The following is a 22,940-nucleotide window of genomic DNA, read 5'->3' as shown; positions in this document are numbered from 1 at the left end:
AGGAAAAAGCTTTAGGATCACTTCTAAAACTAGGATTTTAGCTGCCAAACTTCTTTCACACATTGTCTTAAGCAATATGGAATGAAATTTATGATAATGAATAGTAGCATAAAGTAGCATCTGATAACTGCTGTAATTTCAATGTTGAAATCTGAGAATCTTGCCTTAGCATTTGAGCTCCAAATAGATATAAAGGAGAGGGAGGATTTTTCTACAAGCTTGGAATAACCATTGGAGAAGAGGGCAGGAACATGATTCACATAAATGGTTTCTTCAGATAACTGCTCTTTCTTCTGTCTTCACTACATGTTCTATCAGTGTTCTTTTCTGCATGATGACTGCTCTGCTCTTCCTCAGTGTCAACACTCTTTGGAAATCAGTGGTGACATCCTACATCATCATGTCCTATCCTTCACTTTTTGGAATGGCTTCTGCCCCACACAGAAAGAGCTCTCTCTGAGATCAAACTGGCAGATTTTCCTGTGAGTGATAAGTGCAAAGCAAATTGACACTGACTATTTTAAACAGCATTCAGTGTGAAGTTTACATTGGGCTGAAGAGTAAAAAATATCAAAAGCTAAAACAAAACCTAAAGGAGGCCTAAATTTCAATTTTAAAACCTGAGACTTGAAGTACAACCAAAAATGTCCTGTACTCCTGCCCCAGGTGGTAGACTGAAGCCAAGTATCAGAAAATCTACTGGTATTTAATATGTTTTCCCTGGATAAATATATTGGATTGCAGAGAATAACCCTAGAGAAGAGGGCAAACCAAAATTTCTTAGTGACAAAAGAAACTTCCTTTTAGAGCAGTTCATCACCTCCTTCAGTCTTGACAACACAGGGTGGCTTGTTGTCTGGGCTCAGAACAGCAATAGTTAATAACAACAATGGAAAAGTTTTCAGTTTGTAAAAGCAAACATATTGCAATCATGTCTGTTACAGGTGTTCAAAATGCTGGCTAAAGCCTATGCAGATGCACACCCCGTCATCTCGGACCGGTCTGAACTTCGCTGTGGAGGGAATTTTGTGAAACGTGGAGGTATTATTAATGGTGCTGAGTGGTACAGCTTCACTGGAGGTAAAACCACTTTACCATCATATCAAGTGAGGTAAAACCTCTATGTGACCTTTATAAGACACCAGGGTTTGAATAAAATTATTTTATTTGTTTCAGTTTGGCTAAGGGCCTACCCATCCAAAACATAATTTGTAGGGGATTTCAGTAGTAAAATCTATGTTGGTAATGTTTTTATAAAGATAACATGGGATGCATTCAACCCCAATGGGACTTGAGGAGAACAAGCAAGTTATGCAAGGGTCAAATTTGTTATATCATGTAATCTAATATTTTTATTTTCAAATCTGACATGTAGAAATAAATGCTTAATTCCATGATCTCATTTCTTAACCTCATGAATCTGAATCCATCTTGTAGACAATGCATGTGCTGCTTTCTCATCTGTTTAAATAAATTCTTTTTTCAGGGAGAACTACAACAGAGACAAACATCCAATTCATTTGTGCTTCCATTGTTAATTTGATTTCCCCAATAATAGTATTTTGTTTTCTTTAGAATTCCTTCAATACTGGCATGGATAAAATATCAGTGTTCATAAATTTTCAGCAGTGCTTCAGTTGTGTTTTCCAATAGGACTCAGCTGGATCCCCAAATAATTATGTTGAAACTACACATTTGGAATGCTTTAGGGCATGCGTGAGAATTAGGTTTAGATCTCTTTGGCTTACATTCTTTCTAAAATTATATCCAATGTCGTTTGTACAGAAACAGTTTTGAACATAATAATGGCAAAAGGTCATTTTTCTTCTGATGACCCTTGGCAATCACCTCTGATACAACCCATTATACAATTACTGTGATTAACCAATCTTTATTGCTCTATTGCCACTTCTTGGCCAGGTGAATAATAATGTAAAATTATGCTTTTTTTATTGCCTGAAAAAAAATGTCATTGTCATTAGTTAATTTATAGTTGAAAAAAGTTGTAGAATTCTGAATTTGTTGAACACTTTTTATATATTAGCAAGCACTTTTTACAGTGCACATCCATGGAGATGGCATTCAGCTGACTGCAGCAGCAAAGCTCCAGTTAAAAGCTACATGGCTGTTCATAAGCTCTCCTCTTTCTTTTTAAACCTGTAGGTATGGCAGATTTTAACTACCTTCACACAAATTGCTTTGAAGTTACTGTGGAGGTAGGATGTGAAAAGTTTCCTTTGGAGGAAGAACTGTTTACAATCTGGCATGAAAACAAAGGTGCTCTTCTGAATTACATGGAAATGGTACCGCTCTGCTTTTACAAACCTTTTTGCTTTCTGTTTTTCTTTTTCATTCGTTGTCAAAATTAATTTTTTGCTGTTTTCCTGGTTAGCTCTTGAGATGATGCTGAATCAAATACCACACTCCTCCAGGGGCCCCAGTGCCTCAGTTTATCTAGCAGGACATACAGGTGGTATTTTGTCTATTCTGCAGAAGGGATTGAGATTGAGGACTGCAAAGGCCTTGAAAATAGTGAGAAGGATTATCTGGGAATACTTTGGGCAGCATTATTCATCAACTGTCCAAAATTTAACACTAGAGAAAACCTTAATATTCAGAAAAGTATGAATCAACCTTCCTCTTGAAGACTAAAGCAACAAGATCTGCTCTCCAGGGAGCTTCCTGAAATTTTCCTTTCTGTACTCCATGTTTGTGTCCCAACCCCTACTGTCCAACAGCAGGAAATTTAGATTCAGATAAAGTCTTGCTAGAAATGCCATTTACACACTTTCCATCTTGATTTCTTTATGAAAGTAGTTATTAAATACCTGAAGCCAAATCTTGTAAAGGAAGAACTGTGTCTCTGAGCATTAAAACATGCCACTTAAATGTCATTTTTAATAATAAGTTGAAGTTCAGCAAAACCAAATACCTCACTGACAATAAGTAAGTGAGCACAGAAACAGAAGTTGCTCATCTTTCTCTCAGCCATTAGTAGATTAGCTTTCTGTCATGCCTTATTTTGATAGAGCATGCAGTAATTTAAAATTGTTAGGAGTGTTTTTATGGTCTTTCTAAGCAACCTCTTGCTACTTGTGGTAAGTATGATCATTCAATAAAGTCTACAGTACAGACCACCAAACTCATTTCGTTTTACAGCTGTCTGATGAAAATGAGTTTTAGTGAATCCAAATGGAGCTGGGTTAAATCCATATATATTACAATTGAAGTCTTCAAGATGTACAGATTTTATAGTGTGAGATATTGTAGAAGTCTGTGCTGGAAAAGCTTTTTGAGTAAATGCAGGACAGTAAGCAAAACAACTTTGCAGATAAGGATGACTGAATTACCCACGATAAGGATTAAGTCTGCCATAACCAATTCAAACTTTTCTTATTCTGATATATACCAGGCTGTTTGGTGTGTGTACAAATATACTTGGCTCAACACACAGAAGTAGAATTCATTTTCCTAAATGCTGATCTCTTTTCCCCATCAGAAGCAATATCAAAACACCCTGCCAAAGTCATGTGACCCCTATTTGAGAAAAAATGAAAAACAGTACATTTAGTAAAGCAAACCAAAGCAAGATTGTTAAAGAAATTTCAGTTTTGTAATTTTTATCCTGTCATGTTATAATTGCAAAATTAGTATTGAAGCTGGATGAGGTCATACTACTTTGAGTATGTCTACAATGTAAATTGAATTTGAGTCTGAGATGACTCTTCTGACCATATGATAAATCCCCAGGTTCATGCTGCAAAGCAAATTGCAGTGCTTCACTATAGGGGATAGTTTTCAAATCCTTATATTGAGTTGCTCCTAAACTTTCCAGTGAATAGCTTAACTCAGTATGGAACAGCTGCTTAACAAGAGCAGTGACAACACAGTCTCACCTTAAATTAAAAACTACTCTCACTAGACTAGACTTTTTTTGTATTATCAAGTACTGTAAAGTTGGATACTCTAATGGTTATTTTTAAACATCTTTATAATCCAACAGAAAAGCAAATGTGTTTTTCCCATTGTTTTGATGCTTTGTGTTTTTTTTTCTATTATTCTCTTGTGGCAATGGTACTGGGAAAAGGAAAGTGAGTGGAAGAGAAAAGAGGAGGTGGCGAAGTAAAGAACAATTCCAGTTGGTCATAGCTGTTCAGAGAAAAAATCAAAATAGAATTATTTTTCACTTAAAAAGGTCATATACATTTCCCTATATAAAATATTTTCAATTTGTAACACTGTAAAAAGAGAACCATAAGAGGCTTAATGTTTAAATACTTGGAACTATTTTTCTGTTTCGTTTTATTTTATTGAATTTCTAATATAGCTGTTTGTGCACCTCCTTGTACGAAAAAATTCACATTACTCTTTAGTTTGTCACCAAGCACATTTCTCAACAGCTCAAGCACTTGAGTTCTGTGCTTGTAGAGAAGGGGAAATGTCTGTCATGACATTCTGACAGGCAGTGAAGTGTAGACAGCAGAGTGATGATGAGTCACAGGTACGTGAAGTGATGCCTTCTCATCGTGTTCAGAGCATCAGATTGGTTTTGAAAGCCTTAACTTTTCATTTCTTTGTGCTTCTGTGTCTAGGGCAGACATTCAGAAGCAGTCCTTCAATGCTGTAGTCAGTGCATGAGGTGCCAGTGATAAGTGCAGAGAAAGGTCTCTCACTGCAGAGCTACATACCTATCCCAAAAAAGCTCTAGTTCCATTTTCCTTTTCCCTCAGTCCCCTTGGACATCCCTAATTAGGCAATGTGATCTGAAGGGGCATTATCTCCTGAGAGCCTCTAAATAGGTTGAACTTTTTGACAATTGTTTCCTCTCTACAAAGGTTTCCTTGTGATGAGGAAGTGGTATTGTAGTGACTCCCATCTAACTCTGCTTTGCTTTGCCAGGTTCATCGGGGAGTAAAAGGAATTGTGTCTGATAAGTTTGGCAACCCAATAAAAAATGCTCGTATTTCAGTCAGAGGCATTCAGCATGATGTCACCACAGGTAATATTTTTAGTTTGGGATTTTTTCTGGGGCAGAGTGAAAGTATTGAGAGCTTAACCTGCAAAAGTATTGTCATGTTTGGTAGAAATGACACCTTAATGGACATGTTAAGCTAACTGCTAAGTCTATCCTGTCTCTGGGATGATGGAGTTGATGTGAAAAATTTCACCTGGAGCTCTGCTGTTCACCAAAGCCAGAGTTTGGAGGAATGTGGCAACAGGTCTGCTCAGAGGCTGTAACTCAGCATGTGGAGCCTTGATGGAATAAATTAGTTGAGCTAATGTAAACATGTTGTAGGTAGTACAGTAGGATCCCTTCTGATTTTCACAACTAGAATAATTGCAGAAATTGAAGGGTCCACAACCTTTCCTGTTCATGTGGAAACACATAAATATGTGCAATTTTTGGACAATTATTATTTGAACATTGAATTATGTCCACTTTATACCTGTCACCAACTGATAAACACATATTGGGGCATATACAACTGTTACTTTTCACAGTCATAAAGTTCTGAGCTCTTAGGCTGTCACTGAAATCAATGCTTTCTTTTTATTATTGATTTCAGTGAGAACAGGGTAGGCCATAGAAGTGCAAAATAGAAGATATGAATGGTTACATTTTGGTCTAATGATCGTTGTTGAATCAATTTGGAAAGCCAAAATGGCTTATAATGTAGTGGATGTTTTCCAGCTTTCAAAAATACTAGCACTAGAGGGGATACAATAGTGGAGATGATGCAGATTATTGAGGCTGGTGGGAGACTGGCATGAATTAGGGTCTTTTTCAAACTTCTTCCCAGACAATGGCCTCCCATTGGCAGTGGACCTTTATAGGATTAAGAATTAAATAAAAATATGTTTACACTGCAGGAAAGAGAATATTTGCTCTGAGTTAGGTGGCGTTAAAAAGATTTTTTATTTTAGTGTTAAAAGAACTAAGAAATTCCATGAGAAAATAGTATTAATACAACACTAACTGAGCTAAGAGACTTGCCATTCAAAATAAAGGAAATATAAAATGAAGAATAAATTTTTCAGTTTTAAATCTCCCTGCTTTTGCCTGCAGGGTCTAACCTTCAGCTGGAGGAAATTTACACCCATTTTACACTAATGGCAATTTATACCAGCTGCAGCTTCAACTCCATAGTCATACATGCAAGAATGTCTGCAAAGGAATTGAATGTAATTTAATAAAAAAAGAGGGATTTCTTAGCTCCTCAGACATTCTAAATATATATATATACATATATATATATATATATTGCAGCCTGGATTCTGATTTCATTTTCTTAAGTTTCGCATAGTTTTAAATTCATTTCTTTGGGAGTTATTCCCAAAGAAAACCTTGGGAAAGGTATTCCCAAATTTCACCCTTGGGAAAAGCAGCATGAAGGAAAGCATCTCTTCCCTGTGATACAGGAACAGCAGGTACTGGCACTTTGTATGTGAATTTTACCCCATTAGTTCCCAAGGCCAGGTTTTCACAGGCAAAGTCTCTTTTTGCCATCTAAACTTTGCCTTCAAACATTTTCCAAAATCTGAGCTGCTTCCATGGCTCACCCCTTAGCTGCCTGTGCCACCCGTGTGCCCACGGGTGCGTGCGCAGCTACAGGGGCCGCGAGGCGAAGAGCTGAGCTGGGTTTTGTTGTGCCTGTCCCTTTCCCAAGCTGCCGATGGCGACTACTGGCGGCTCCTGCCTCCAGGGACGTTCATCATCAGCGCCCAGGCGCCGGGCTACAGCCGCGTGATGAAGAGGGTCACCATCCCCACCAGGATGAAGCAGGCTGGCCGAGTGGATTTCGTGCTGCGGCCCGCGGAGGCCTGGCCCAGCAAGCTCCTGCGGCGCTCCATGGAAGACGCGTACGACCCCAGCGACCCGCTGGAACTGTTTGATCCTCACGCCCAGCACGGGCAGCCCGAGGCTCGAGGAGGGTCGGCAGCAGGCAGGGAGAAGCCGTGGTGGTGGTCGTACTTCAGCTCTCTAGACCTGCACAAACCTCTGTGGCTGCTCAAGCAGCGCTGAGGGACATGGCCGCGCTCTGCTCGGCTCGCTCCGGTGCCCTTCCAGACATCCTCATTGCTCTTGGCAATATTTAAATGTTTCATTTGAAAATATAATATTAATTCAAGCACGCTTGCTTCTTTTGTTTTCTCTTCACACACAACTGAGTATATTCAAGTGGGCTCTTAAGTATTAAAAACAACGGTGCGCATCCATTCAAAGGCCAGATTTTATGCAGTTTTTTTTCTTGGTAATGCTCTGTACTTCTGGCTATGTAGTTAATCATCACATTTATTATTTATTAGGTTCTAAGTACCTGCAGGAAAATATTCCTGATCCTTTAATGCATTTTTGTACATGTTTTAATACATTAATGATAACATGCTAAAAACAGCATTCAGAAACGCTCAGAAAACTCTTTTATTTTCCCTTTTTAAATTAGCATATTAAGTTCATTCCCTCTTCTAATAACAGCTCAAAATGTAGGGTCTTTTTTAATTTAAAATGTTTTTATAAATTTTAAAATAAGCTTTTAACGTACTTAGCAAAATACTGGAAAATGCCTTTACTGCTGGAAATACACACCTATAAATGTGTGTAGACATAGAAAAATACATGAGATAATTCATGAGGAATTTAGGTTAAAGTGTGACATATTACACTGAGGTTTTAACATCATGCACTGTTCTGAGCATGTGTACACATTAATGAAACTTGTAGACATCAAAGAAATCAAATTTCTTTTCAAGATACTTGAGTAAAACTCAGTGAATAGTGGTCTTGCAAGACACCGTTTAAATATCAGGTTCAATGTATTTTTAAGGTGATATATATTTTAAAAAAGTCCTTGATTTTGATGAAACACATAGACCCTCACCTTCTTTTAGCCTGAACTGTTAATGAAGTCCCTATACAGACTGTATTTCCCCCTCTAAATGCCACAATACATGAACAGTGTGATTGTTGGGGCTGATATACTTCCTACAGGAGCTGCTGGATTAGCTGTGTAGATTGCCCTATGAATTCCAAAAACCTTTTTGCTCGTCTTAGGTAAAGCAGCCCCATTGCATGAACCCCACAGTCCACATGCATATATCTCATACTGTAGCTTCCTAGGAAGACCCAAGAGATGAATGATCTTAATTCTGCAACCAGATGCTGCACATGGCTAAGTACTTTATTCCCAGTTGTAATCTGATTGAAGTTAGGAGTCTGTTATTCATGTGCTTGGATGTCTGCAGGCCTGGAGACTATGTTAAAATGAAAGAAAATTATTTCAGAGCATTAACAAAAAGTAATTATATGGGAGTGGATGTTCTGCATGTACATGGATAAGTGTTCCTTGCCCAGGCTTGCCAAGTTAAAGGAACTCTGAACCCCAAATATGCCAAAGAAAATTGAGCAAGAGATACACCTCCAGACTTTATTTCCAGTAATAGGTATTGTTACTGTTTTCTTTGGTCATTTTTATCAAAGCCAGCTTCCTGAGAAAACAGTGATAAAGCTAACAAAATCAGAACAATATGGTAAATTGCTAAGTATTAGCTGCACTTACTAAGCACATAATGTGTTGCATGCTTAGCAAGATGTTTTCTCTAAGTACTTCCTAGATTCTCACAGACCTATTTAAAATTTTTTTCAAGTGATCACACTAAACCCAAGCCTGCCAAAATGCAAAACAGAATGACTGTGCAGAAAATACACTTCTTTTCTGCAGTCCTGAGTTGAAAAAGTAGACAAGAGTCAAGACTTGGGAAATATGATTTCTGAGTAGATTGTAAAGACATTTTATGTTAGAGACAGTTTGAAAAAATAGTTTGCTGTACTACTATACCACTTATGGTATCGTAGTGAAAATGGTATGAGAGAGCAAGAAGAGCCTCTCTCCCCACCTCAGTCATAAAAAGAGGTGTCCAGCAGAGAAAAAGTCAAGATCAGAACCTTCTGCAGGTTCACACTTAACAGACCATATAGAAGGGATGTATTAAACTGCATTGAAGTAACTATGAGGCTCTTGGGAAAAGGTGTGCTTCAGTTTTCTGGAGCTATTTAATCTTTTACATAAAAGGAATTATTCAGTTTTCAGTTACCCTGACTAAGTAGCTCCAAAAAATCCATTTTACTTTAGATGTGATTTAGGACTTATTTATTGGTGCTTTCAGAAAGAAAGGAAAAGAAGCAAAGGAAAGAAAGAGGAAGAAAAAGAAGGAAGTAAAGAAAGAAAGAAGAAAGCAAAGAAGGGAAAGAAAGAAAAGGAAAGAAAGAATTGGTCAAAGCCAGCCAAGTAACAATGTAATCAAAATTAGTATCACCATTCTATTTTTATTTAAGATTAATATACGCTTACATATATGTGTGAGAGAAAATATTGGCTTGGATGTGTATGCTGAACTTGATTACATAAATCTTCTCCAATGTTTATTTAAATCAAGCAATGTGTGTTTAATGTCAGACAGTCTTGTTAAAAAAAAAGAAAAAAAAGACATAGCCCAAAATAACCCACTTCATGACTATAATATGCTTCAAAGGATTTTTAAGTTGTGGTGAAATTTAAGCAGCTGTAGGCAGCTCTGTAACTAATATGTGGAAATGAACACAATGATCAGCTCCCTCATGCACCTCTGTAAGAGGCTCATATACAGAGTTTAATGGAACATAAATTTAGGAGAATATTAAATACTTTTTAAATAGAAAGAGGGATTAATATGCTTCAATGAAACATGCTCTCCTACAAGTGAAGTGAAAGTAACATAGAAAAGAAGTGAGAAATCACCAAAGTCTGGCAGCCTCTGTCATGCTTGAACCCTGCCTTGGAGACTGGGCTTGGCCATTTTCCAGTGCTACTTTGGATCGTGACAGGTTCAGCAGCCAGACGGTGCTGTCAGAAATTATAGTGTGTGTTCATCAGACTCCCTCTCCTTTTAAGTCAGAGTCTACATAATTTTTTCAATTACCTTCCAACCACATATTGAACAGTATTGATGTATGTTTTTGCAACATCCTCCTTAATAATTAATTCCCCAGTCTCCATATTTATTTAAGAGGAATCTTCTCTACCATGGAGCCAAACTTTTCTGCACAATCACACTAATAAATGTTTTGACCTGCTGACTGTCCAGACCTCATTGCTCTGCCAGCAATGAATCTTCCCAAGTCAAAGCATGCAAAGCCAACAGCATTACAAGCATAAAGAGCAAAGAAAAAGCTCTGTGTATGTCATATGTGCAGTTTCTCTTTCACTCACATGCCAGAAAAAATCCAAGGACACATTAAAAAAATATCAGCAGTTAAGTCACAAGATGTGTTTCTGAATTAGACAAAAGAAGATTTGGGTCTGTTAGTCCCATTCATAAAAACTTTTGAGATCAAAAATAGCAATAATAAACAAAGACATAAAATTTGCAGCTGCTTACTTCTTTGTCTCCTGTAAGAAAATTGTCTTCCAGTCTTAGGCTTCCCACATATAGGAAGGAGCACCTTTGCTTTCCAAAGACAGGAAAGAAGAGATAGGTGTCCTAACCAAACTGCTGAAAACTGAACTTTAGGTGTCAAAACCACTGAGTAATAGAAGCGCTTCCTGCTATCATTTTTCACAGTGTTTATGCAGTTTTTCTCCCTTTCATGCCTCGGTTCAGCAGCTAAAGGGAAGCACTCCAAAACAATATTGCAGTCTGTTCTGAAGTACTGTGAACCAGCTGTCAATCAGAGTTTGCCAAGCCAGTGCCATTTCTTTGTGTCCATCACTCTGGTATTGCACTGCAATTCAAAAACAAGCCAGAGATGTCTTTAGTGGTTACAAAAGCATCCATCAAAATGAGACAGGTCTGTGTGTCTCTGAGGTGATGCTTGCAGACAGGCTGGGAGATCTCTGTCATGGGTGGCCATTTGTCACTGTAGGACACGTGAAAGCACAATGCTAGCCGCTGCTATTGCAAAGGTAAAAAGAGAGATTTTTATTTCTGACTCCAACATTTAAACTTTTCCAAAGGTGACAATGGATTGGAGGGTGAACATAACACATCAACAACACTGGACAAACTACCAGTACACCAAATTTCTCCGCCTCTATGAAGGAATGTAAAACAATAGGTTATTTACAGGAAGTTGTGTGAGAAAGTTTTCTACAAGAATGTAAACTCAGAAGGCTTTAGAAAATCTTAAAAATCAGGGCAACAGACATTCACACCACAGCAGTGGAGCACTGGAGATTCAGCCTTTAGGAGAGGAGGAACAACAGGGATTGGAGCTGTCTTGGATGGCAATGTGAGCTGAAGCTGATACACCTCTTTATAAAACTCCTGTCAGAGGTACTCTCATGCTGTTTTCCTTCACTGTAAGACGTGCCTTTTGAAGCTTCCACAGAGTAAAATGAGTGGATGGGGAGGTTACACTATACATCCCCTGCTGTCTTTGTCTTCACAGCATTTGGAGGAGAGATCCCCTTTGACATTTGCCTTTTCTGACATCATGCACTCTCAAGTTATGTAGGCAAAGGGCTTCTCACTGACCTCCTTGGTGAGGCAGCCAGACCTCTGTGAGGAGCTGTTCTGTCTCCAGCCATCCCTCATGCTTAGGTGACACCAGAAGGACTTCTCTGTGGTGGCTCTTTAGTGACCTTTTTCATCCTGGGTCCAGGTCTGCTTACATCAGTGTGAGAGCCTGGAAAAAGGGGTGGGGTGGGGATGGTTTTCTTAGTTTGGTTTTCTTTCTCACTATGTTACTCTGTTTTTGATAAATAATAAAAACTTCACCAAGTCAAGTCTGCTTTGCCTACAACAATAAGTGGGGTTTAAATTTCCCTAAGCACCCAGGCTTAGGGAGATATTGTAATTATGAGGACAAAAGAATTTTACCTATTTCATAAGCAGTTGTGAGATATCTCCTAAGGATCTGCGGGCAGTCCTATCAGCAAAAGCGGCTGAAAAAGCTAAGAGATTATTTTGCAGGGAGATGATGATATAACTTTATGAAGTAAATCCATCTAATGAGGATTATCAGACATGAATAGTTGTATTATGGTTTTATTATCCCTTCTTATCAGCCTTTCTTACAAGAACTAAGTTGGTACAGACTTGTTACCCAGGCCAGCTCATGCTGACCATAGGGAATCTGGGCAGGTCATCAGGAGATCAGGGACATGGGGGTCTTTTGAGGGCAGGAAGGTGCTGAGTTCTTTTACTGGCACAGCTGCCACCCAAGTGAAGAGAAAAAACTAGCCCAAGTACTAACATCACTATTTCCCTGGGGAAAGAAGAAAAAAATGCACTTCTGAGATGACATGACTGTGAACACAGGTAAATTCTTGCTGGACTAACTGCAAATTGCTCCTTGGGCTGAGACAGAGCAGCAGAGAAGAATGCAGAAAATTCTGGTCTGAATCCGACCAGTGGCCACCTCCATGTAGTGCTGGTACATCACAAGCTCTTTTTGGGAAGTAGAATAAAGCCAGTGGTTGTGTCTGTCAACAAATACAATAACTTCTTGCCAGGGTTTAGTTCTGTGGTGTTGTCATGTCCTGTACCAGGGTTAGGGTAGCACTGAGGGGGGTCCCCTGGTGTCTCTGCATCCCTGTGCCTGTGCTGCAAGTTCTCCTGGGTCTTTAAGACATGCCATGATCCTTTATTAATCCACAATACAGTTTACTCTTTTTTATCACTCATGTAGACAATCCTCTAAATGAACTCTCTATTGGAAAAAGATTTTTGTATTTAATAAATTTGAAATATCACCAACCAGTACTCCAATAATTAGAATGTTCATTTGGACCATCTCTTAAATTATACACACTCACTTTTGCATTCATATATACACACACACATGCATGAGCACTTACATGGAGGCATATATTTATAGAGTTTGAATATAAACAATAACGGATTATAAGTTATGATGTCACATACTACTTATTATTTTGCATTGCAATCAGAAAGATATTCAAGCCATTAAGAATAAAAAAGTAATATTGTCCTTATTTAATTTGATTATTATTTCTGAAGACCTAATAAATTGTTTCAAATCAAATAATATCTTCAAAATTCATCTTTAAAAGCAGATGAGTCACAAAACCCAAGGTATTTTTCTTCATAAATTTTTAATCAGCTAAACAGAATGAAACACTGATGTCGCCAAAATATGAATATGTAAGTCTTCTGCCAAAAAATAACACTAGTACATTAATGCAAGTGATTAAGTTAGTTCTGTTTTTATTAATATGAAATACCAGACAGTTCACGGGGTGCAAGCCTTCAGTAACAGAATTACTAATGAAATAAAAGAGATCTGAGCAAGTTAAAGCAGCAGTAAGGCTTAGTGGTTAGGACTACCAGGAATCAAACAATAGGAGAGACATGGCAGTTAAAACAACATTGCTTTGTGACTAATGCAGTGGTCAAGGCAACACTTCTGCCCTCTAGTAGGTAATCAGGAAATGAGACATTTGTTTTGACAAAATTTTTATTTTTTCACTAATGTTAAGATATGAATGGAGAACAGAGAAACTTACTTTAAAAATTGAATGCAGACCCATATGTCTATAGGAAATAAATCACTGCAGTCATTTGAAACCACTAACAAAACATTTATTTCATTTGTCTAGAGGACACATGGAAACCCATTTGTCACCAGAAGGCCATTTCATTTTAGGCAAAAGAATTGGACAAGTCCAAATTTTAAAATCTCAGATCCTTTGCTCAGCTACTCCAATTTGTGCACCAAAAGAATGTAGGATACCTTTCTTCCGACGTTAATAACACTCACTTAAATGTCTGCTTGTCAGCTTGCTCAAAATCATCAGTCATGGCTTGCTCAGGGGTACAGCTCATATTTCATTCTCTGCTGGGATTCACAAATTGGATTTTCCTCTGACTACCTCCCCTGAAAGGCTTGGTCCAGTCAGTATTCATGTTCCTCATCCAGAAGACTGCAGTATCTGTGTCAGCTTGCATTTAAAACCCAGCTAGAGAAGGCAAGGCCTTCAATATACTTCTGTTTAAAGTATAGCTGATGCATTCTTAGCTCTTCTCTCCATAAAAAGTGCTTTGGAATCACATATTCTCTCTCACTGAGCTATTTTCTAATGATTAGGCCCTTCTGGGTATGCTATTTGATATTTCTGAAGTTGATCTTTTTTTGATGAATCATAGTATTGAGAATCATAGAATGGTCTGGATTGGACAAGAACCTTAAATTTCATCTTGTTCCAACCCCCTGTGAAGAGCAAAGACACCTTCCACTAGAACAGGTTCCTTAAAGCCCCAACCAACCTGGCCTTGAACACTTCAATTTCTAAAGTTAAAATTAAAAAATGTATATAAAAAAATATGCCATAGTTATTCTCCCTGTATTCAAGGATTTCTCACCACAACTAAAGTGTATTAAATACATTTATCAGACTGGACCTGTTGAAAGTATCAACTCACTAGGCTTTATCATAAATATACATGAGCAAGATATTAGGTCTAAGATCAGTTTATAGTTAATGCAGAGAATGATGCACTAACTTAGATGCAAATATTTTCATAACAACTCTACCCAGGCCCTAAGTTTCCAAAATAGTCACAATTTCTTGCACAATTCTTGGCACACTCAGAAACATGAGTGTATCTAATTGGACAAATTCACTGACAAAATGGATAAATCTCCTAGCTTTACACACACTGAGGTGAATTTTGAGGATATCATCCTCTAAAGGTACTAGGAAATTCTACCAAGGACCATTTCAAATCCTTTTCATATCACTTTATAATGTAGAAATATATATTTCTTTATAGAACTTCTGCCAAAACCCTATTGACAAGATGAAGCTTGCATGCACGTGTAAGAGAGCACAGCTCCATCTGGTTTATGTTCAATCAAAAAAAGAATGAGAAAATGGACCTAAGTCTCTGTGATTTACAATGATAATTTTTGACTGGCACTTAGCCTGAATCCCGTAAATTTTACAAATTAGGAAGTATGTCTTCAAATGTCTCATGAAGACACTAAAGAACTGTTTGGAAAAGCATTTGACAGGTAGAAATGCTCCAAGGACACAGGGAAAGAGCTGTAAAAAACAACTTTTCTATTACATTATTAGTGTGTGCAAAACCAAGTTTTTTTAGGAGAGGTACAGTTGCTGCTGTTTTTGCAGCTCTTCTTTGACAGAATCCTGAAGATGCTTTGTTTTCTTCACACAAATATGATCATTGTAGACTGAAAATTTAGATAGATAAGTGAATCTGTTAGATACAGGGATAATAATCTGACCTAAAATATCTGCTCTGTAGATCTTGGCCTTTAACTTTTTGGGCACAATCATGAACAGCTGTGTAACATCCTACATAATCCAGCAGTCCAATCTCCAGTGTATCTTACTACTGCTTGAATATGGGGAAAGAAAGAGGAGAGACTTCCTTAAAGGTTGCTGCCCAGTAATGCCATCCCCCACATTCTCCCAGGCAGGTCCACATTCCTTCTTCTCTCTCCACCCTCCTTTTATTCAGATTCTGCCCACTTTATTGATGGGAAACAACAGCAGCATAATACCACACAATCACTCCTCTGAAAGACCTGTCTGCTCAGGGATTTCTCAGAAATTCTCCATTATGCAAAGAAATGCATTTTAAGGATACTGCTGAAAATTTCAGTTTGTGATCTTATGTAGAAGCATATGGTTATGATGCACAAAAACCAGTGTCTCCTTTGAAATAACCCCTAAAAGATATTATATAGCAGTGGATGTCTTCATGAGTTATTTAAACTCAATTTTCATATTAAACTTTTGTCAAGTACTTTGCTCCAATTCTACCTTGAGAGAGTGATTTTCATACTTTGCAGATATTTTAATGGTTTTAGCTTTGTTAAGATGATATTGTAATTTATTACCTAAATAAAGCTAAGACCCACTGCTGAGTCTAAAGACAGCTTTCAGAAACTGTGATGCAGAAATCTCTCTGGTGGGAACTGGCCATTTGCCCCTCACTGGATATCAGTCTGAATGCTTTCTTGAGTAGGGGTGGGCACTTGGATTTTGGCAAAAGGTGGACATGAAGCAGGTATGGCATCTTGGCCCCAGGACTGTGAGAAAGCTTTCAGGCTACACTAGACTATGTGATGATTCTAAGTCTTACACTTCTTTGAAGGTGCATCGTGAGTAAAGGTCAGGGACTCTGCTTTCCTCCTGCTTCTGCTAGTATCCATTCAGCTCTGCTGCTGCTGCAAACTTGAGAAACTTGTGGCATATCAAAAAGGGAAGGGGAACAAAACCTTTGAAGAACACAGTGCAGCTTTACTAGACAATTTCCAGTGTCCACGTGTACTTGGGCTTAAAGGTAATTTGGATAACTCATCACCACTTGGCATAGTATCATGGAGTAGAGCTGTGCCATTAAATACATCCTCCACCCTTAACCATGGCTGATAATCTATTTGAATAGGGATGTAAATGCAGAGATTTGAAGCTGGCATAGCACAAGACAGTTTTCTTCTATTTAATCCATGCTAAAAATGCAAAAGGGTGGTGCAGGCATGCTCTTGACAGTTTGGTTTATAAAAATGAATGGTGTGGTTAAGTGGGTGGGAAATACAATGAGGAGCTGAGGACCAAATGGGAAATGTCTCCTTGTTGAGGAATGCTTTTGCAATCTTGGTTTTCTCTGTGTAAAGCTAACCTTGGAGTGTGCAGACTGAGAGAAGAGACCACACAACCCTTAGGAGCATATGGGAGTAGTCATTATGTGTACTCAGGAGTATTTGCTAAGATGCCCTAATAATCAAATAAAGTAGCTAATCTGCCTTGTCTTGCTGGAGAATAGATTGGTTTCTTATGCCATTTATAGAAACAACACTGAACAGATTTTTTTATTGTAATCATTTGAATTCAAATTCCTCCATCTTTCATCACTTTATGCTTTTAATTTCTCTGCAGACAATGCCACATAGATAAACTCTGGAATACTAAAATATACTGTACACATTCCTGGAGCTTTTAAAGTATCTGGCTCTCTACATCAACATTGACCTTGGAGTGGTGGGCCAAGACATTGGCTCAGTTCCTGTTTCCTTGGGCTATGGTGGTGAGACTGGGATGCCTACCCTGGATCAGTGCTGTTGGATGTGTTCCACCAGAAAAGGCATCCAAATGTGAATGCTCTTGGCTTAACTAGCAACATCAGTAGGAATAAGACAGGAGAAAGACTACTCAAAAGATTTTTGGTGAAAAAACACCTTTCAGAAGGAACCGTACCCCACCATGTCCACACAGGTACCCCTGATCTGCCCTGTCTTTAAAAGCGACATGGCTCTAAATATGAAGTCTGGTTCAAATGGGTTTACTTTGAAATTACTATCTTCTTTAAGTAAATTTAAATAAAGAATGTAAAAGGACTCCCCGATCAGTATGAGCAAAGCAAATATCCTGGTGGCAGCAGAAAGTTGTAGCAGCACAGAGGAGCAGTGGGGAGTACATATAAATCTGTGAGCAAAGGAACCAAGGATGCCTGGTGTCCTATTGGTTTGTGACTCAAGGTAGAATTCCCAAGAAGATCTACCATGTCCAAGCAGGGATAAACTTATTGAGAAGTCATCTTCTCAGTAGATGTCTTAGCAGAGATCTTTCTCCATCTCTCAAATTTTGTTTGCAACTGACCAAAAGTCAAGTGGCAAGCAGAGATATTTGCATGAACACATATGCACACACAAACTCCCCCAAATTCATGTATATCAAGGATTTTTATTGCAGAAACCAGCCTAATATTCTTGGCAATGCCCCAGAGTACTGGGATGATGTGCTGCTCCCTCCTGGGCACAACACTCAGTGCTGGGAATCTCAAACCCATCCAGAAGTGATGAATCATGTGTTTTAAACTGCATTGCCAGTATTACAAATAAAAAAGTCAGAATGAGCTCCTTCACTTTACAAGCAGTGATAAATGCAGTAGAAGCCACTTAATTAGTCTATGATAAATTGCGTGCCCAATTAATTGTGATGATTGCCTAGGGGACAAAACCCAACTCGAGGCAGTTTGATGACTGCACAGTAATGGCACATTTAGTGAACACTGGAGAGTCTCTTTCCATGCCCTTTCTGCAGCTGTCGGAAGCTGAATCACAACAGTTAACTGCCAGGGATGCATTTCCTTGCACTAGCTTTGCCCCAATTTGACCTTTTCTTCATTTTATTCTTTAACTGAATCGATATTATCTTAATACAGTGTTTCCTTTTGTCCTCCCAGTAGCAGTGCATGGCTATGCTGCAGATTTACAGTGCAATCAATGAAATACTAAATGAGTGGAATGGGATTCCTTATCCCTCAGAGCAGTAGGTGGGAACTGGGAGGAAACACGTTAAAGGTGAAGAAATTACCTGAATGTTAAATCAGTGCAGATCTGAAAGCCATGCTTCATAAATTTATTTAGAGAGCCTGGGAAGCATGACCATAACAAACAGGCTTGTACCTGTTTGAGTGAAAAGGTAGTTTTAAAATGTTTGTGCTAAACTGGTGATGAAGACCATGCAGACATTGCTCTTTCAGTTTAAAAACAGCAAACGACTTCACAAGGCAGCATCAGGTCCCAAATGTGCCATCTGCTTGGTTGTGGTTTGTTTATTTTATACATGATTGAGTGTAGTACTCATCTTAGTTCCTTTCACATAAACATGTTATGATAACCATATAATTAATGTTTTCAGTATTTAGCAGATAAATGACATGTAAAAAGAGAAATATCTGATGCTTAGAAATTCTTCTCAAGTGCTCAGTAGAAGCCCAGATTTATTCTAGTATATTTAATCTATAATTTGTAATTTATAATATTTAGAATTAATTTACAGTTATAGTAAAGTTTGTTTATGAACGTTTAATGGGATGTTAATGCATGGGTGAAGCAAACATTTTTGGCATTTTTTCCCTCCCACATTGTTTTTTTCCTCCCAGATGTTAATTTCCAAGACTTCCCAAAATTTCACCTGGAAGTAGAATAAAATGACACATTTCAATGTAGGTAAAAATATGTCTCTTTATTTCAGGAGCTGAGCTGAAGAATCTCCTGGAAATCTCATTAAATGTGTGTTCTATAAAATATATCTGGTTTCTTTTTAAACCTTCTACTCCTGCAAGCATCTGAATGCTTATACTCTTGCCCACTATTTCTTATATAAATGTGGAGTTTATACTCTTGCCCCTTCTTATTTGGAAAGTTAACCTCTCCACAAATGGAACTAGAGTTTGAGCAGAAACATATGGAGAAAATACTTGTTGTTCTTCTGGGTCCATGCAAAGTTATGAAGTGGAGGTGAAGAATGTGAACTTAGTGGGGGAAGAGGAGGTCAATGAGAAATTTGTCCCTGTTTCAAATATTTTTTCATCTCAGACTAGATCGGACAATGTTCTTCCTAGGTTGGGATCATGGAAATGCGTCTCCAGTGATTTGACTTTAGCCTCTCAGGATGGATTTCTGATGGGAATTCTCATATTTCCTAGTGATGTTTTAAATTGCAAATATTCAGATAAAGAACTCCATACATTCACAAAAAAACAGACTTCTGTAGCAATGAACAAAGCTCGTGTCTCCTATTAAGAAAGTTCTTTACAAGAATAATTTTGAAGTGTTGTTATACATTATTAATGGAGACAGATCTGATGATGAAGAAAACTACATTTGGCAGAAAGAACATTTACTAGAAATATCATTAAAGAGTTTGGGCTCTATGCTCCCAAGTATTTTGTAACTCCCTTCCCTGACTTCTTGGCCTCTATTTCTTTCATGCCTGGTAAGTAGCTTGAGGTGGTGGATGAACATTGGAACTGAGGAAGTCTGGCTTCTCACTGCTGTTTGTCTAAAGGTTTTTTGGCTTTGACACATAAAAAGGAGGAAGCTCTAACCCAGTCCATGCCTCATTTTGCGCATTTAGAGCTTTCATAAGGCTTGTCCTTTATGTAGGTTTTATGGAGTCAGAAAGAAGTAGGGGCTTTACCAAAACTAATTCCTCAGTGGAGGTAACTTTACCTAATAATGAGTGCTTATTCACAAAATTTAGAAAATTTGAGAGATCTTCCAAATTTTCCCTGACAAATTTACATCAATACAAGTGGATACATTTTGCTAAAATCTTCCAATAAATGATAAAGAAAAATAGAAAGTACAAAAGGCTGTAATATTTACTTAGAATGACAGGACCCTCTTCTTAGAAACACCGTCTTTAAAAAGAGAAGTTTTATGGGATATGTTTCATCAAATACTGCATTCAATGTAATCTTTGGGAAAAAGTGCAGCTTAACTGCTGCATCTCTTCTTTTTGAAATGCTAAGGCAGTGAAATTAAATAGTTACCTTTAAAACGAAATGCAGCCTCAAAGGTCGGTTTACTAGGACCAAAAGTTACTGCCCAGGTGATCGTTGGGACAGACTTGAATAATCAGAAATATGAGTCTTACTTATACAGAGCTCATTTTTATTCAAAAATAGGCGAGGTGATCATATTACCCATTCAAAATTTACTGATATCACAACACAAGTATCTAGAGATTTTTTTTCTGCCATACCAATGAATATTGTATATAAATAAATAGCCCCATAGAGATGGAACAGAAATGAGGAAGTATGTCAAATTATGGTGATATTTGCTTTTGGCACTCAAAATCAAAGAGGTGGAAGTAAAAAAAAAAAAAAAACAAAGTGTGAGTATATATAAAAATTGGGTGTTTTCCCACTACATTTTTTTATCCAGTGGATATTCAATGGCTCTGCAAGGCCTGGCACTTAGCTCTCTATCCACTGAATTTAGGTCATGAACCTGTAAAGACTGTATTGTCTGAAGCTGGACATGGACTATGACCTGGCATTCATGATCTGTAGATTCTATGACCTCAATTGCCAAAGGTAATGAAGTTTTAATCACGGACTCTTCCAACTCCTTAGGAAGTGATCAAGGCACAAGGTATTTCTTCCAGAAGCTCCATGATTTTCCCAGGTGGATGAAGTGCCTCCCTTTCCTTATGGCTTACAAGCAGACCTTTCCTTTCAGGTCAGTCCCTCTTTTTTCAGTTTTACTGGAATTTGGTGTTGGCCTTACCTAAACCCCACCTGGAGCTGAGTGAAGCCATTGCACTGAGCACTACCCTGTCCCCAGGGAAGCTTCATGTGGGATTTGAAGGGATATTCCAGGCATATGAAGGAGTGGATGAAACATATTCCTGAGGCACGGTGAAGTTTGATCTACTTTTCATGGAAGTACTTGAATATCTGTTACACCAGAAGGAGCATGGCAATGTTCAAGTAAGGACAAGGTGGGACCTGCTCCAGGGGCTGTCCAGCTTTACTGGGGAAGCCCAGCTGCTGGTAGGCATTTGCTGGGAAATGACACCTGTAGACTCCAGGCTCGTGGTCTCCATCTTCCCAGCAGGACTGCCAGACCCTCACCTGAGGAGAGGCTCTGGGGGGTTGGCAGGAGCAGAACTCTTGGGACATCAGACATGTCGACAGAATGTAAATGTTTCCAGCAGATGAAAAGAGGGTGGTGGTTTTGAAGAGTGAAATTTGAGCAAATGCACTCCAACCCTCCAGTCTATTCAGGGATTTAAATCCCTCTGTGGATATTGGCCTATATAGAGAGCTGCTGGAGTGTGCTTTTACATAAGATCCTAAGTGACTTGGTAAGCCTTCGAGCACTTCCAAATCCTCCACTTTCAACAACAGTGCTCTTTGTACTGAAAATTGAGTATATAAAGCCATACCATATACTAGGGTTTAAATATTCTCAGAAAAGTTCCACATAATGGCATCTTAATGCCTAGACAAATGCAAAATTAATATACTGAAAATCTCTGGCAGCAGTTAAGAGTAAAAGCAGTACAATTTTTTAATGTTTTGTTGGGATTTTTTTAATAACAAGCTCAACTTCTGAGACAGGCAGAGGAAAATCTTCTCAAGCTGTAAACTCAGCGTCCCCAGAGTGAATAGGGTTCAATGTAGCATGGATAATTTGTTTGCTTTGCAATTATTTTCCGTCAGTGGAGACAAATTGATTTGTACAAAAAAATTGACGGTCACTGCAAGACAGCTGGCTTTCTAAACTATAAAAGAATTTGACTAGGTTAAGTGAGTACCAAATTTTTGGAGTACTGGGATGTCCTTTCTTACTGGTAAAACTTGCATCAATTTTTTAGGGCTTGCCAGTGATTGCTATGTGAAATTCAGTAATAGAGAATGCCAGAATAGTTATTCTTAATACCACTGTGAGCAGGGCCTTTGCCAGTTTATTAGCAGCCTGCTCTGAAAATTATTTCCACCAAAACAGAAATCAAAATGTAGTAAAAGAAACTGATAGTAGAGTAGATGAATAGGTAATTCTATTCTTGGAGGAATAATTACCTCCAAGCCACCATCTTATTTATTAAGGGGAAATGAAATATTTAACATGATCCAGAGTTAGGGATGTTAGGTAACAATAGTTTCTAGCAGAGAAAACTAAGTAACAAAGGCTTATCTGGAAAATAGGATCATGATCAGACAGTGAGGTGTATTTCCAGAAAATGCTGGTAGACATAACCACTGTGTTCCACAAATAGAGTATTTACATATTTGTCCAAATAAAATTATTTAATTCTCATAAAAAATACATGGCTATTGACATCCATTCTTTCACTTTTGTTTTTAAAAATGAAAGAATTAATTTGGCATCTCAAAAGGCCTGGCAAAATTTTAGTGGATGCATGATCAAATGCTACATGTGATTAGGAATGCTGTAGTACCTGGTAGCAGCCTGAAATGAGGCTTTGATTCCACTTTTCACAACACTGAGCTAATCAGGACATTCTGTCATATTCAATTTAAAAGCTGGATATGCCCCAAAAAAATGTTGGACCTAAAAGCTCAGCAAATAGCTCCGGTCAAACTTCACTTGGATGTTTCAAGTGTTAAACCTCATTGCAGACATCAGGATTAGATTAGTGATACTGTCA

General features: G+C 38.1%; 1 protein-coding gene across 1 annotated transcript in view; it reads left to right on the top strand.

Annotated features, from left to right (window-relative positions):
* The window catches only part of CPZ (carboxypeptidase Z), a 33,962-nt gene extending 26,832 nt beyond the window's left edge, over positions 1-7,130 (top strand). The window contains exons 8-11 of the mRNA XM_021550700.3: positions 945-1,080; positions 2,164-2,303; positions 4,900-4,999; positions 6,669-7,130. Coding sequence (XP_021406375.2) covers positions 945-1,080; positions 2,164-2,303; positions 4,900-4,999; positions 6,669-7,024 — 732 coding nt within the window. The 3' untranslated portion in view covers positions 7,025-7,130. The remainder of the gene's footprint in view (positions 1-944; positions 1,081-2,163; positions 2,304-4,899; positions 5,000-6,668) is intronic.
* The last annotated feature ends 15,810 nt before the right edge of the window (positions 7,131-22,940 follow it).

This window comes from Lonchura striata, chromosome 4, assembly GCF_046129695.1.
Source record: "Lonchura striata isolate bLonStr1 chromosome 4, bLonStr1.mat, whole genome shotgun sequence".
In the NCBI taxonomy this organism is placed as follows: Eukaryota; Metazoa; Chordata; class Aves; order Passeriformes; family Estrildidae; genus Lonchura; species Lonchura striata.
The sequence above is the reverse complement of the archived record's forward strand: the minus strand, read 5'-3'. Positions and strand labels throughout refer to the sequence as shown.